A 17,002-nucleotide genomic window follows, 5' to 3' on the forward strand; every position below is an offset into this window, starting at 1 on the left:
CATAAAGTGATTGCTTTAGGACATCTCTCAAATATAACATTTTGCATCCGTTGAGAATTGACCCCAAAACCTATTAGAGTAAGCACCCATATACATACAAACTACATCAATCCATGGGGACAATTCACCACAAACAAACTTAAATTCTTCGTTGCTATCATCTAAACAAACTTAAATTCTTCGTTGCTATCATCTAAACAAACTTAAATTCTTCGTTGCTATCATCTAAACAAACTTAAATTCTTCGTCGCTATCATCCAAACTAGGAATGAAAGTTCTAACCATCTTTCTGTTTTTTTTCTTTTTAATTAATGATTGACAATTTATTTAAATTAGCTAAATAATTAGAATGTCAAACTCCCCTTTTACCTATGCTACCCTAACACTGTCGGGATGAGGTTAGCAAATTTTCATTAACGGAAGGGAAAGGGAGGAGAAGTAAAGTATTTAATTTAACCTTGTTTGGGAGATGAAGAAGGTTTATTAATGTAATATGTGTTACTTTATTTAGGAGGAAAAGAAGGAGAATGAATGTTAAATAGATAAAGTTAGAAAAATATCTTTACTTTTTAAATTAGATATTTTTATAATATTAATATTTATTTTATAAATATAAATTAGATATTTTTAAATAACAAAATTAATTCTTTTATATTATCATTTAAATTAGTTATTTTTTAATAAAAAAATTAATTCTTTTATATTGAGAATTATGAAAATAATGAATTACTGATAATAAAGTAATTAAATGAAAAATTATGAAGATAATGATTTTGAAACCTCAAATAAAAAAAATTGAAAGATAATGCTATAACAAGAATTCTGGTTGTTTTAAAACTTATTAAATTTTGATGGCAAAATTAAACAAACTATAGATTTTTTTTTTATTTTGATGAAAAAAATAATTTTTTCCTGTAATTCAGTCAAAAGATGTGTCAAATACCATCTTCCGACGATTCAACGATAAATGAGCTGTGAAGAAGGTAAGGTAATTGGACTTCGGCACTTCGCCAGCATAGCAATGTTAGAAATTGGAAAATTTCTTAAACTAATAAGAATAAAAATAAAATTGGGACAAAAAATTTTATATTTTTCCTTACTCTTCCTTACACTCCAATTCGGAGTGTAAGAAAAATCTCGCTGGTAGAAAAAAATTAAAACTTACCCTTTTTTTATTTTTCTTTTCTTTTTTCACTCCTTCCCAAATAAAATTTAAAGTACTCCTTCCCAAATAAGATTTAAAGTTCACCTTCCCTTTATTTTTCCATCTATTTTTTCTCCCTCATCTCCTCCTAAATAGATGGTAGGAGATAATTTTTTTTTAAAAAAAAATATAGCATTACTTAAATGTCATATTCTTCCCCTTTTCCGCATGCAAAAATGTAATTACTTAAATTGAAGTATTAAATTTATGGTTATGATTAGTGCACTTTCAAAGATAATTTATATTTGTAACCGCTTGAAAAAATTAATAGTCAAGAGGTACAGTTAGTCACATTCATAGATCGAACCCAAGTTTGACAAATAACTCATGCAATTGTTAGTAAATAATAGTCACCCCGGAATTTGGCAGAGTTAGTAAGCGTACAGGGAGCTATTCGGTCTATCTATCCTAATTTAAATTATAATTTTAATAAAAAAGTAAATTAAAAAAAATCATAACAAATTACAATTGAATTACAGCCACGATTTGATATAATTATATTATGGATCTCTTGATCCATAAGAAATTGATCGGGGATCCTCTCTCACCGTAGTAGTTAAGTGATATATAAAGTCAAGTCAAATTTTAAAATGCCAAAAATAGAAAATAGAAAATAGAATTGAAACATAGTAATAGTTAATTGATTCAAACACGTCGGCAAAGACGTTCATCCTCCAGTCGCGATCCCGTTCGCCGCGTTTGGTTTGACCTCTTCCTCTCCCTTTGATCGGTTGTTGCCTTAATTGATTCGCCTTTTACTCTCCCGCCTTCTCCTTCCTCCGCGGTCCGATCCGATCACGTTCCCCGCCAAGCACAATGTGGCGTTCCTTCTCTTCCTCAACCTCGCGAACCCTCCTACGCAATCTATTCACCTCCAGACCGGCGAAGCACCCTATCCCTCCCTGCCTCCTGCCGCTTCCCCACCGCTTCTGCTCCTCCGGCAACGATGCGTGCGACCATAGATCGCCGCCGACGGAGTCGATCACGCTCGAGGAGGCGAAGCGGATGATTCGTCTGGCGAACGTAGAGGCCCTGAAACGGAAGCTGGAGAGCGAGGGAGAGGAGGTCGTCGGGTACGCTCAGCTTCTGGAGGAGTGCGAGGGGATGGGAGTGGCGCGCTCCCGGAACGAGGCTGCCGCCTTTGTCCGAGCGTTGGATGAGGTCGGCGTCGTCCTCTTGTTTAGGGACAAGGTCTATCTCCGCCCCGATAAGGTAATCCAATTTCTTCGATGGTTTGCTCGCTTTTTGCAAATATAGATTTTTTTTAAAAAAAATATTTCTTCGATTTATTTCTGCTTTAATGATCTATCTGGTCCATCCTTATTCTCGGCTCGACTTTGATCTGAATTGGTTATGGAACTAGAAAGATTCGACCTTGGAATTCTCCTGTGTTTAATACGTACAAATCTAGTGCCTTCACGATCCGAAGAAAGATCGACTAAAGAACAACGAATTACAATTTTCTTCGCAGATACTATAAATATAATCTATAAACTGTTACTTATCACACACACACAAAAAAAAAGTTATATCTTTTTTTAGCTAAATGAGTTGTTCTTTTTCTCACATTCTGTCTTTATGATTAATATTGTCCTATCCAAGAACTCATAATGCGTTCCAATTTTTTCTGCAAATTATACCTAATGTATGAAAGATACATTTCCAGGCTCAGGAAAATGAATTCTGATAAGGTGAGATCTTAAGTAAAATTTGGACCATCAAATATCCAAGTGGTGTTATGACTCTTATGATAAATTATAAGTTTTCCAATTATGTTAAGTTGTCTTGTACCTAAATCTGAGATCGTAGCCAAATGAGTGCAAGTCGGATGGGTTTGATCAATATTGATTGGAGTTTGTCTCAGTTTGCCCAAGTTGGACACATTTCAGTTGAGGTTGTTTCACTTAGGTGAATTGTGGCTACTTTGGTCCGCTCAAAGGCAATGTGTCTAGGCCAAATGTTAATCCTTCAAGTTTGGCTGAGGTGGTTGAAGGTCACCTGAGGTGAGTTAGTTGAATGGTAAAGAGCTGGATTACATGTCAAAGTGTGGATAATGAGTCAAAGTGAATCACTTAGCCAAGATCATGTGGCTTCTCTCTCTGGGGAAGCTTCTATTAAGGGCTTAAAACACTAAAAAGCTACTCTAACCACTCTAGCACTACCATTTTTTTTTGTAGGTCCTTAAGGTGAGTGCCCTTTAATAGCTTCGACAATGTGATGACCTTTGGTTGGCACAACTCTAATCCCACAGATTGGCTCATTCTCACACTGTTAATCATTGTTTTTATTACTGAGGTTGTACATATGGAGGCTATTTAACAGTGTTTGACTGTCAATATTATTTCCTTCAAGTTTTTTATATGAAGGGTGTAAAATATGTTTCTCAACAAAAAAGATTTGTTAGATGGATGCATGAGAGTACAATTTTGTCAGCCGTCCTCATAATATTAGATATTTGCACTATGATGTTCTGGCATTCTAATAAAGTTTTATTAAAGAAATTTTGTTAGGTTGATGTTGAGATATTCTTCTAAAGATGGTTGAATTGTTCTATTTTTCTATGATCTTAGTGTACTTAATTTTTAAACCAGGTATCAACCTTTAATGATATTTCATTGATATTATGCGCTTACATATTCCTAAATTTTTGGTTTCCACTAGGAACTTTATCTTTATAAGAAAACATTACTCAGTCTAATAAAAATGATTTAATTCGTATGAATATGATTAGTGATATTGCATACAGAGCTCAATGAAGTGATAAGATTAATCTTAATTAAAAGAAAATTAAAATAGTTGAGGCATAATGACTTGATGATTATAATGATTGTTGGGATTTATTTTGTGTGTGCTCCATCAATCTCGATTTTTGCAGCGTCATCTAGATAATACATACCATGATCTTGTTTGATGCTTTCCTATAATGAGATATATGTTCCTTGATATGACCAAGTTCAAGACTTGTTAAAAAAAACAAAACACAAAGAAACTGGTAATGTTGAATTTTCTTCCTTTTTTCCCCCATCACTGCAAATTTTGGGATGCTTTCCTTCTTTTAGAGACTCTTGTTGAGATATTTGATGAGCAGTTTGGTTTCAAACACCTGTTATCTCTAACATTGTTCCTGCTTGTTCTCACAATTGTGGGACCACTATCATGACTATTTACTAAAGATTTGTAATGCATTTATTGTAGCCAACAAACTACATGAACATTCATCCATTTTCTGGCTTCTTAAACAATATTCAGCTGAAAAAAAAAATCTTAGGATCTTAGAATGAAGAACATAATCCAAGAGTAATTTGATGAAGAGTAAGTTCTTACTGCATGCTTTGAAATTTGACAACTTGTAGAATCAGTAATGACTATTCAAGAAAAGTTTCAACAATCAATGATTCAAATTCTAAACTATAATGTTTTTTTACTTGACTTGTGATCTGAAACTTCACGACTTTGCATGATCAATGTTGACTGAAATATTCATGAAATTTTCAAGAAATAATATTCTTTTATAATAGGTTTCCTCTTGGAAAGATGAACTTCTGTAATATAAATCATTCTTTATTTGGGTTTGTTTCTAAGGTTTTCGTGCTCTAACTGCTCTTATTCATTCTTATTTGGATTTTGAGTACTTGATTTCCCAATCATGTCAAGGTCAGAAAGTATGCAGAACCAGATGAGATGAATAATTTATGTTTCATTTAGATGCCCATCAGCCTAATTAGATTCATGCTATTTAATCAGTATGTGTTTATATGAGGGTGCATCCTACTATTTTACACTTTGATCTTTTATTTTGTTGGCTCTTTTCTAAGTAAAGCCAGTTCTTTCTTTTGGCACGGCTAACCAGTTAAAATCACTGGGTGTTCAACAGTCTGACGCTTCCAGAACTCGATATTCTACAGGTTTTGGATCTCGTCAGAAAGGTTGTTCCCTTTGCTCTGACACCTGAGAATGATCCCAGAAGAGAAGAGTTGAAGGAATTGCAGAAAAAGAAAGAAGAAATTGACCAGCTTGCCCACAAGCAGGTTCGACGCATGCTTTGGTCAGGGTTAGGCTACTTCGTTCTTCAGATTGGTCTATTCTTTCGACTTACCTTTTGGGAATTCTCATGGGATGTCATGGAGCCGATAACATTCTTCTCCACCGCAGCTGGTATCATTGCAGGATATACCTATTTCCTTGTTACCTCAAGAGACCCAACTTACCAAGACCTCATGAACCGGCTGTTCTTGTCTAGGCAGCGGAAACTAATTCAGAAACACTATTTTAACGTCGAAAGATATATCGAACTGCAAAAACAATGCAAGCATCCACGGGAGAATGTAGAGTCATGGCATTCTTAATCTAAAACTACTAATTGCCCTTGTTTTTATTTTAAAAATAGATAAAAACTTGCAATCTTGGATGCATTGCAGAATGCTTCATGACAAGTTTGTAGCTGAAAGTAAAGATTATGGCATCGAATGACTGCTTTATCTTAGACACGGTTGATGAGTTGTGCATCCTAATTACTTACCCTTTATCACCATAATTGAAGTTTGTTTCTTTGAACATGTAAAGGCTTTAATTAGGGTGGGCTTGTCTTCTCTACGAGTCTTTCACCAAACATACACGAACACTCGGTACATTTTTTTGCATTCCCCTTCTCCGTAATGCTACTGTAATTGGGCATTGAATATAAGCCTTCGTTGATCATGGTAGAGCACACGAGGAAGCCACCAATTAGAAAAAATAAAGTTAAAAGAATCATCGATCGTGATGTATGTCTAGGCGGTATGACCGATTCACCACTTAGCACTCTTTATGCTCCATAGAATAGGAATAGACTTGAGGTTGAAGAGTATCCACATCAATTTCTCTATTACTATATCTTAAATTTAAGGTAAATGATCCACTTTATTAAATTTAGATAATCATTTTTCACTACACACTACATCAAATACCCTAAAATTTCTATCATCCTTAATTTTTTATTATTTTCTACTCTTTTTTCTATTTTTTATTATTATATTTATGGAATTAGTGGAAGGAGAGAGATTGAGTGGAAGGAGAAAAATTAAAAAGAAATATTATTTTATTTTTAGGGTAGAAATTTCATTTCCTAAATTTAGAGAATCATTATTCATCAAATCTAAATTTAGAGAATGAATAGAATAACTGATGCAGAGGATTTTGAATTAACCTATCCAAAATTTAGGGTAAAATCTTTGAATAGGGTAACTGACGTGGATCCTCTAAAGGTGTAGTAATAATTTTATCTGTCAAATTTCACTTCTTTATTAGTAAAATTTTAAAAAAATATGTTAACTAATTTGACAATAAATAATAAATTATTATAATACTATTAATATGCATTTTAATTACTATTCTAAAAAAATGATCAATCAATTTTAACTTTGATGAAGGAAAGACTTGACATAACGGTAAAAATTAGTATTGTGTGACCTAGATATAATAGATTCGAATAGTAGATATAGACACTGTGTACAATAGACTCTTCCCTATGATCACATATTGACAGGACCTTCATAAATCAAGTTGTTTTTTTATCAATTTTAATTTTGATAAATGATAAATTAAATTTATTTAGTCAAAAATATTTAACTAGTAAACATCGATGGTTTTGAAGAGTAAGGACACAATAATAATGGTATAAAAATGATAATAAAGTAAAAGAAAGAGAAAAATAAAATTTAGAGAAAAATAATAGTACAATATTAAATATGTTTTTGACTTTCCAAAATATTTTTATAAAAAAATATCAATTAGGTATAACCAATAAGTATTTATAATTTATTAACCAAATTTAATTTTGATTATTAAATTAAATTTTCATAAGTAAAAAATAAAAAATTATGATTTAAATTTTAATAAAAAATAAAAAAATTACCAACTAAATCTAATTTTAAAATTAAAATTATCAATCACATCTAATACAAGTAAACAAAATAAAAATGATTAAATTTAACTTTAATATATAAAAAATTAAAAATTATTGATTAAATCTAAAAATTAAAAATTATTAACCAAATATAATTTGACTAGTAAAAAATTAAAATTATCAATGAAAATAAACCTTAACTAAAATTTATTTTAACTATAATTTTAAATAATTAATATCCAAACTCATATATTTTAAATTTTAACTATATAGATATATAGATATAAAATTTGATGGGCCCCAATATAATAGGAGCCCTGGCATACGCCTTAATGACCTATACCTTGAGTCTGGCCCTGGGAATGGTTCACCGAGTTGATCATGTGCTCGTTAAGAACGGCTCACCGAGTTAATCAACTCACTTAAAGATGATGCAGAATTGAATGACCTAAAGAGATATCGATGAAGCAAATGGTGTGATGGTAAGAGGTGAGACAATCTTCCATGCAACGCGGGTTTGTAGGACTTAAAGAGCTTGTGATGTTGGGTCACGCGTCAGGACTCATTTGCGCTTTCAGATTTATCTTGGTGGCCTATAGAAAATTTTCGTAAGACCAGATCAATCACCGAAGAGCTAGACTTTTATCTTCTTGGTGTATGGTCTTCCTAACCATCAGGACTTCTTTTGTATGGTATTTGATTTTGTTATTGTTGGTTAATCCTAGGAAAATGTACCGGTTCCACTGTACAAAAATTTTTTGTACAAGTGTCGAACCTTTCCTTAAATAACCTATTGTATTATTTAGAAATTAAATCAGGAATCGCAGACGGAACTTAACATCATTGATTCCAAATTTAACTTATTTGTTCTTAATGGTTTAGATTTGAATCGCAAGCGGAACTTAACACTATTGATTCAAATCTACCTAAATTATTAATTCCATAAATATTAATTTCCAAAATTGGCTTCCAGGACTGCATGGCGAGGCACATGACCTTCTTGGATATGGGAGCAACCACCACTGCCTAGGCAAAGCTTTTTAAGGAAAGCTAATATTTATTTCCTTAAATAACTTTAGGTTAACAAAAAAGAACAATCGAATCACAAATTCGAAAAAGAAGAAAACACAAAATCGAAAAATAAATTCGATAAACTAGATCTAATTGCCTCTTGTATTTAGAATTCATACAAAAAAAAAACTAGTATGATGTGGAAGAAAAATACTAGTTATACCTTCTCTTTGTAAGCTAATGACCTCAAGATCTTCTGCCGTATTCCTCGCCTCGCCTTGGACGTCGTGTGGGCGACGATCCTCCAAGATAAACACCACCCAAAAGCTTCCTCCTTCTTCTTCTAAAATCCGGCCACCACCACCACCAAGGAGAATAGAGCAAAGGGAGAGGAAGAAGGGAGAGGGCCGGCCACCAAGAGATCACCCAAGCAAAAGAATAAGAGTTGTGTCTCATGAAGCCCCCTCACCCCTTCTTTTATATTACTTGCCCAAGGCAAATAAGGAAAAACCTTTTACAAAAAATAAAATCATCCAAGAGTTTTTCCTTTTTCCTTTTCTTTCCTTTTGATTGAATCAATCATCAATCAATGGTTGAGATCAATCCTATTTGGTTTAGGATTGAATTTGGTTTAATCCTATTGGCCGGCCCTTGCTTGGGCACCAAGCAAGGTGGTCGGCCACAATTAAAAGGAAAGGAAAAATAATTTTTTAAAAATTTTACAAGAAGAAATTCTCTTATAAAATTTACAAGCTCTCTTTCCTAAAGTATGAGTTAAAAAAGGAAAGTTTCTAAAAATTAAAACCATGTTTTAAAATTTAAAAACTCTCTTATAAAATTTCTTTTTTTAACATGGTGATAGAAAATTTAAATTTTAAAACTTCTTTTCCTTTTTTTTCTTAAACCATAAGGATGGTTAAAAAAGGAAAGTTTTAAAATCTTTTAAACTGTCTATTTAAACATGTGGCTTAATTCAAATAAGGAAAGTTTTTAAAAATTAAAATATCTCTTTTAAAACTTATAGTTTTCTACATAGAGAAGATTTAAAAAAATTCAAAACAACCCTCCCTTTTTGAATTATTATGGCCGGCCCCTACAAGCTTGGTCACCAAGCTATAGGGTCGGCCCCTTCAAGAGGATGTGGGCGGCCATTGCTTGGTCACCAAGCAATGGTCCGGCCCCCTTCTTGGACACCAAGAAGAGCCTTACATTTGGATAGACTTGAGACTATAATGAGGCTACGACAGAGACCTAGAGGAGAAATTGGTTTTGGCCTTCCGATGAGCTTGAGTGTCCCGTGTTCGCCCCGAACACACAACTCAAGTTCATCGATAATAACTCATTCCACTAGAGAGTTATTACCGCACTATCGCACCAATCCCAAATTACATTATGGGTTCCTTCTTATCATGAGTGTGTTAGTCTCCCTGTATTTAAGATTATGAATGTCCACTAATTAAGTAAGTTACCGACAACTCACTTAATTAATATCTGGCTCCAAGAGTAGTACCATTCAACTTTATTGTCATGTCGGACTAGGTCCACCTGCAGGGTTTAACATGACAATCCTTATGAGCTCCTCTTGGGGACATTCTCAACCTAGATAACTAGGACACAGATTCCTTCTATAATCAACAACACACACTATAAGTAATATCATTTCCCAACTTATCGGGCATATTGATTTATTGAGCTAAACCTCACCCTTTGATAAATCAAAGAAATAAATATTAAATATATGTACTTGTTATTATATTAGGATTAAGAGCACACACTTCCATAATAACTAAGGTTTAGTTCTTTTACTAAGTCAGTATAAAAGAACATACATAAATGATCCTACTCAATACACTTAAAGTGTATTAGTATAATTTATTAGTCAAGATAAACTAATACTTAATTACACTACAACTATACTGATGAGTTGTTCCTTTCCATCTTAGTCGTGAGCAACTGTTTATAATTTATAGAGAGCCGACAACATTATCTTCTGAGTGTGACACTACACTCCATGTTATCTACTATATAAATTAATTGAACAATTATATTTAACAAATAAATACAGAAATTGACCAATGTGATTCTTTTATTTCAACAAATAAATGTTACAAAAGTTAAGCTTTTAATATACACTCTAACAGTTATCCCATCGAGATTTTATCTACATAGTATGTGATTCTTTTGACTCATTGGACTTTCTCTTGCTTGCCGTTTAGTCTCTTCTAATCAACTGGGACTTTATTTGCTCGATGTTAGGTTCTCTGGCCTATCAAGACTTCACTTGCTTGGTGTGTGATCCATTCAACCCACTGTCAAGTTATCTGTACTTAATGCATATATTAGAACATTTAATGTTAATGTTCAATTTTAAACCCTTTGTTATATATCAAAAATATTAATTTGATATCCACGCCTGCACCACCAATAGTGTCTTCCTCTTTCAGCTAGTTTTTTGTTCTTTAATATCCCCTTGAGACACCTGCATCATGTGATTTTCATCCTCCTAATGTATTATACAATAATAAATTTAATAAATTTCCATAGAAGTCTAAACTAGAAGACATTTGGGAACCAAAACATTTACTTTATTGCAATACATTATTAGAGGGGAAGAATGGGCAGAGCGCAAGATATTCAAGAGCGACTGAAATTAGTCATTCTGAACCTAGAGGTCTATCATTAAATTTTGGACAAAACTTATTCTGAAACCTCAGATTTTGAACATGATAACAATGGGTTATTTAGGACTTCTTGAGATAAAAAAAAATTTCTTAGTTTCAAACTACCATGTGATCCTAAACATTTTAATGCTAAAAAAAAAAAATCTTTGGAGATGATGGAGACTTTGAAACACTATCTTATGTCATTGTGTAAAAGAAGTTGAGTTGAAAACAGAAACTTAGCTTTACCCTAAATAAAAGTGAATTATAGAAGGAGAGCAAGGGCGGAGCCAGGACTAAATATCGAGGGGGCCAATAATAAATTTGAGAAAAATCAATTATTTATTATATATAACAATAAAATTTAAATATATCATATTTACATCAAATAATACATCAATATAGAACATCCACCATCAAAGTTTCCACGAATAACAAAAGTTCTGACATAAACAAAGTAGCAGAAGTCGGACATTTAAATATAACAATAAACTTCTGCTACTTTAAATCCTTATTTCTAAGGACGTATTTCTGAAGGGGGCCAATACATAGTATCCCTCCGCCCCTAAGGAGAGCAAGGAATAAACTAAAGGAAAGGAGCTACCAATGGGACATTGACCTCCAGGAAGCTTGTATTAGAAATTCTATGTTTTCCCATGAGAACATCTAAAGAGGGAAGCTACAATTAGGATTTCTGTGTTTCAAGGATCTTACTTGAAGAAGAAAATAGTGAAATGAAAGATTAGGTATATTTAAGTCAATTTTTTTTATGGTAATTATTTAATTCTTCGAATTGATTAATATTAGAGAAAGTCAGTCCTACACTCCTACTCTACATATGTGAAACTGAGGTGGTTCGGATTGTTCAATTGGTTCGGAGCAATAGCAGTTTGGGAGAAAAGGTATTTTTGAATTAGGTGCGCTATTTATTAAAAATTAGAATATGATGTGTGATTTATAAATTCTCGAAACCTATGTACCATATTCATAATGCTTTGACAGAAGTGGAAATTATTTGGGGGAAAAAGTAAAATTGAAGGAACAAAGTGAAAAATTCTTTCTCCAGCGCAACGGTCCCCTATTTGAGGCCAAACTGTATTCGATCGACGGTGCATTGTTCTGCATGCGACTAAAATGGCGGAGGCGGAACGGCGGGCACATAAATGGCGGAGGCGAGGCCTGTCTTCTCTCTCTAGAGCCCCCGGAAATCGAAAGGATGAAGTGCCTCAAAGCGGTCTTCTGCACCCTCCCCCTCTCCTCCTTCGATGAACTTCTCCCAATGCGCTGATCCGCCAATTCCTTCGGCTTTCTCGTCCGGTGCCGATCGTTTTGGTGGGTGTTCATCTTGGTATGCAATATTGTCTTTGTTTCTAGGAAAATATACGCCTTTTTTAGAAAAGGATGCAGTTCTATGTGAACTTTGTTTTTGTTAGAGCCAGGGATTTAACTCGACAAATTTGGGTGTTTCGTGATGGGGGTGTCGGAAGACAATGTTCGTGGGCTCGTGTTGGCCATGTCCTCCAGTATTTTTATTGGATTAAGCTTCATTGTGAAGAAGAAGGGGCTGCAAAAGGCAGGGGCCAATGGAGTCCGAGCAGGTTTGTTTAAAATGGGAAAAATGACTGTTTTCCCCCTTTTGGGTATGAGGCCTTGTGTCGAAAAATTGCTTTTTCCTCGTGCCTAAATTGCAATGATGTTTTCATTTTCAAATTTCAGGATCCGGGGGTTTCTCATACTTATACGAGCCTATATGGTGGGTGGGAATGCTCACCAGTAAGTAAGAATGTTGAATATTTTTGATTCGTTAGGTATTAGTATCCAAGTAGATGAATAAGTAAGTCTTTGATTGTAGAATTTCTACATTCTGTTTTGACTGTATGAATCCTTGGTTAACAGTATTATTACATCAATAGGTAGTCCCTAGTCAGCAGGAATCAACCATCATATGCATAACTACTTGCTTTAGTCTGTGTATCGTTGTCATTCATCATATTTTTTCCATCATGTTTTAGTTTTCACATTACATTATAACCAGTATTTCATTATTACTGACCAATATATTTAAATGAATGAGAAGCAAAACTATTGATAATAAATACATGAAAAATATAACTAGTAGAAGGGAATAAAATCAGTTGCACACATATAGAGGATGGGTTTAGATTCATAGATACTTGGTTGAATAATACAAATATTTTATTGAATATTATCCTTCATACACAACTTTATTCATATTAGGTACCTTTGTCTATGACCACACTATTCTATGCCTAGAGAAGAATTAAGTTGTTTTCTCAAACATAGGCATCTTAACACAGATGCCTCTAACTTTGATGGACCATTACACCCTAATACAAGCTTCTTGATTAGTTAATTGAAATAAAAGACTATCTTGATCAGTATGACATGACCGTTATCAAACAAGTATAATGTATCGAATACAAACTAGAGCTGCTAAGAAATTCAACAATTTAGACAACCACTAAAATATAGAACTGAAATGCAATGTAATCTTGAATATGGATATTCCTAAATGTTTCATTTCTAAATATCTTGCTGATGAATTATAGTAAAATTTATAAATCTAAAATTATCATTACTAAAGGTGTCAAAATCTTATGGAGTTGATTGCTTGTTTACTATTTGTAATCACTCAGATTTCTACTTAAACTTTTATGTGAGAGACACATAGATAAGAGAAAAGAAATTATACTATGTAGGGATTCTTTTTTAGTGCCCAATGCTATAGTAAGTTATCTTCATGCATCCATGAACATGAATCCTAAGAGTTGTGTAATTTATTTAGCCTCACCATTAACATTAGTTTAATTTTTGAATTTGAGGATATGATATTTTACTAGGAGACATTCAAGCTTTTCTTCTTATATGTTGTCTTTATCATAGGGTGTTCTTCTATGGGGTTTCAAGGATTTCAGTGTTGACCCATGCTATTCGAAACAAACGGTTTTTACATTCCGGCACAAGATCGACATTGATACCCTATAAGTACGGATGTGCCGACAGCTATGCAAGAATCCTATGCTCACATACATCCTAGCATGAATTGATTCCTTTTGTCGATTACAAGAAATTAAAAGGCATGGATGGCTATAAATGCTTGAAAACTTACCCAGTAGCAACACATGTAGATTAGTGAGAGAGATTAGCAGCAGCAAGGATGGGCGATGACTCTTCTGTTGAATAAATGAATGGAGAAGAAATGGAAGAGGAAAGAGGCTCCATTGTGAATGAGACTTTAGTCCCACATTGGAAGTTTCAAGGCAATTTTGTTGGTTTATATTGATTCACATACATTGAGGTTGTGAACAAATGCATGAGGAGAGGCTCTCTCTCACGTGTGGGTGCGCAGGGGGGGTGCAAATCTAGGGTCCAGATTTGCACTGAACCAAGTTGACTAGTGTGCGAGCGCGACCTGCGCACACAAATGCCGGACCGGTCGGGGCAAAAATTTGCCCAAGTGGAACAACCAACATTTTACCACATAGATCTTTGGCTGCTGTGAAACGGACGCAATAAATTCGAGATTAATGTAGAATAAAACCGGCCGAGTAATAATGAGTGAAACGGTGGTCGTTTCATTGCTCGGCTAATAATGACCATTAAGGTCATTAACTCTGGCCACTGATCCGAGCTACTATATAAGGAGGCTCCGATCATAGACAGGACACACAAGATAGCAAAGGCTCTCCATTTTCTTCCTCCTCCTCTGTCATGCAGCTCCTGCTCAGCGGAGTGCCCGTGGTAGCATTCGGGTGCCACCCAGTTCGCCGGGACCACCAGTGTTTGGTCGGATTCACGGTCGGCCGTTGTATCCTGGGAAACAAACGACCTTTGTAAGCCTCGAAACACAGCAAAGGTGGGCGTATCTGTTTCAAGGAAACTGCGACTCGCAGGCCTCAGTCAGCTTTTCTGCCCATTAGGCCGAATTGCCCGGCTGGTCTTTCGCTCTGCAGACCAGCCCTGTCATTCCGTTCTGCAGACCTGGTCTTTCGCTCTGCAAACCTGGTCTTCCGCTCTGCAGATCAGCCCTGTCGCTCCGCTCTGCAGACCTGGTCTTCCGCTTTGCAGACCAGCCCTGTCGTTCCGTTCTGTAGACCTGGTCTTCCGCTTTGCAGACCTGGTCTTCCGCTCTGCAGATCTGGTCTGGCGCTCTGCAGACCTGCTCTACCTCTCTAGTCTTCCGCTCTGCCTGCAGACCTTGTTGTAGGTGCAACGGAGGCCGGCAAGAGGGGGTGAATTGCTGCAAACAAAAATAAAACTACCCTCCTCGGATTTCAACTCAGAAAAGCAATAGTAAAATTAAAACAAGCAAGGAAATAGAAATTCAGTAGAAGACAGGATTTAACTTGGTTACAACCAAGGAGGTTGTTAATCCAGGGCAGTAGAAAAAGCTCAGTAGAAAAATCTCCTTTGCTGAAGGCGGAGAAGCCTTTTACACTTTGGAAGCTTAGAACTATTGCTAGGAAAGAGTACACAGTTGATTGCTTGAGTTGTTTTGAATTCCTAGCTCCAGGGGTCTTTTTATAGCCCTTGAAAATTCTATCCCGAAGCTCCAAGGCGCCTCCATTAAGGGTCTAAGGCATCTCCAAGCTGGGTCAGCGGATAAAACTTTATCCGCGCACGAACGGTCTATTTGACCAGGTTGAAGGTGCCTTGAACAAGCCTTGAAGGCGCCTTCAAGACTGTTGAAGGCGCCTTGAGCTGGATTTTCCAGCTCAGCTCCTTTTTCCAGCTCCTTTGCGTGGGCTTCCGATGCTCCGATCTTTTGGGTGATTTCGGCCAACCGGAATAGAGCTCACCCGAACCCAATTCTCGGTCTTCTCCTCGAGCAGCCTTCCGTCCCGGCTTAATGTCTCTCGAACGCCGCGCACGCTCTTCACGCCCACCGGAGTACTCTTCCGCAGCTCTCTCGTCCTTCGGACGCACCGAGTCCGTCGGCTCCCTTCCCGTGCCGTCCTTCACGCTAGCTGCGTCTTCCGCTCGACTTCCTGTGCTCCTAAGCTCCTGCACACTCAGACACAGGGATCAAACACAGCAGGACCTAACCAACTTGGTTGATCACATCAAAACTACCACGGGGTCCAACAATCTCCCCCTTTTTGATGTGCATCAACCCAAGTTCAAGTTAGGGTTAAAATAGACACAAATAGTAATTTTAAAGGAAATTACTAAACTAACATAATTAAGCATAAGTTTTGCAATAAATAAAATTGCAACACATTTTGAAAAAAAATAAATAAAATTTTAATTTTCCTAACTCCCCCTAAACTTGTACTTTTCTCTCCCCCTTTGATCACAGCAAAAATGGGGTCCTAATTAGAGGGAACTTAAAAAAATTCTAAGTAAATGAATTTTCAAACAGAACTTTCCAGAAAAAATATTCCTACCAATGAATTTATAAACAAAATTTTCAAAAATGTTTGATTAAACTTTCAAAGCATTATTTAATTCTAATTTTTAATGCTTTTTCAGAAAGTTAATTAAACATTTTCTTTCAATATTTTAGCTTCCGGGTTGTGGCGAGGCACTAGGCCTTTTTGGTTATTGGAGCAACAACTACTTCCTTAGACAAAGCTTCCATAAAGAATTTCAATGTTTAATTTTCTCTCTTAAAGCTTTTTTAAAAAAAACATTAATTTAGCACAGATTTTGAAACCCAGTAGAGGTTCCTTCGTTATTCAAAAATTTAGGGGGTATATAGTTTCTTGGTACTTTTCTAAGTTGACCCTGATGATTTCTAATGTACCAATTTAATTTACCATAAATTCTAATTTTTGAATTTGGAAACTTCTTTAAGCATGCATCGTTTTTTAATTTTGTATTTTCTAATTTCAAAGTTTCATTTTTCTTTTCAAATTTATCTAATTCTTTAGAAAGTGCTTTTATAAATTTAAAGGACTGAGTCGGGGTTAGATTGCATACCTTACTTACCTGACTTGGTGATGCTCCCCCTTCACTGCAGTTTTCCTCTTCTGACGTTCCTCCCCCTTCATCGATGTTCATCTTTGAGCTAGACGTTTCTTCTAGCTGATGGTTGACCATCAGTGCTAGTCTCGAGAATTCTTCGACTTCCGATTCGGAGGATGACGTATCATCCCACGTGGCCTTTAGGTTGTGTTTGGTTCGAGCTGGCTTCTTGCTCCTTTCCTTATCCTTCTGTTTGCTCTTCAATTTTGGGCAGTCCTCCTTGATGTGACCTTCTTCGTTGCAGTTGTAGCAACG

General features: G+C 35.3%; 2 protein-coding genes across 2 annotated transcripts in view; both read left to right on the forward strand.

The window, feature by feature from the left end:
* Positions 1–1,868: 1,868 nt before the first annotated feature.
* On the forward strand, positions 1,869–5,677 carry LOC122016626 (calcium uniporter protein 5, mitochondrial-like). Its single transcript, XM_042573998.1, has 2 exons — positions 1,869–2,416; positions 5,110–5,677. The coding sequence occupies exons 1-2, from the start codon at positions 2,021–2,023 to the stop codon at positions 5,548–5,550; spliced, it is 837 nt and encodes a 278-aa protein (XP_042429932.1). The 5' UTR covers positions 1,869–2,020; the 3' UTR covers positions 5,551–5,677.
* Positions 5,678–12,215: 6,538 nt separating this feature from the next.
* Positions 12,216–17,002, forward strand: part of LOC122015317 (probable magnesium transporter NIPA1) — a 38,788-nt gene continuing 34,001 nt past the window's right edge. Inside the window, exons 1-2 of the mRNA XM_042572142.1 lie at positions 12,216–12,357; positions 12,476–12,532. Of these exons, the coding sequence (XP_042428076.1) occupies positions 12,231–12,357; positions 12,476–12,532 (184 nt within the window). The 5' untranslated portion in view covers positions 12,216–12,230. The remainder of the gene's footprint in view (positions 12,358–12,475; positions 12,533–17,002) is intronic.

This window comes from Zingiber officinale, chromosome 8B, assembly GCF_018446385.1.
Source record: "Zingiber officinale cultivar Zhangliang chromosome 8B, Zo_v1.1, whole genome shotgun sequence".
Classification (NCBI taxonomy): Eukaryota; Viridiplantae; Streptophyta; class Magnoliopsida; order Zingiberales; family Zingiberaceae; genus Zingiber; species Zingiber officinale.

Coding starts and splice junctions, on each gene's coding strand:
- LOC122016626 (XM_042573998.1), top strand. CDS start 2,021: ATGTGGCGTTCCTTCTCTTCCTCAACCTCGCGAACCCTCCTACGCAAT. Junction 2,417..5,109: donor TCTATCTCCGCCCCGATAAG/GTAATCCAATTT, acceptor GATATTCTACAG/GTTTTGGATCTCGTCAGAAA.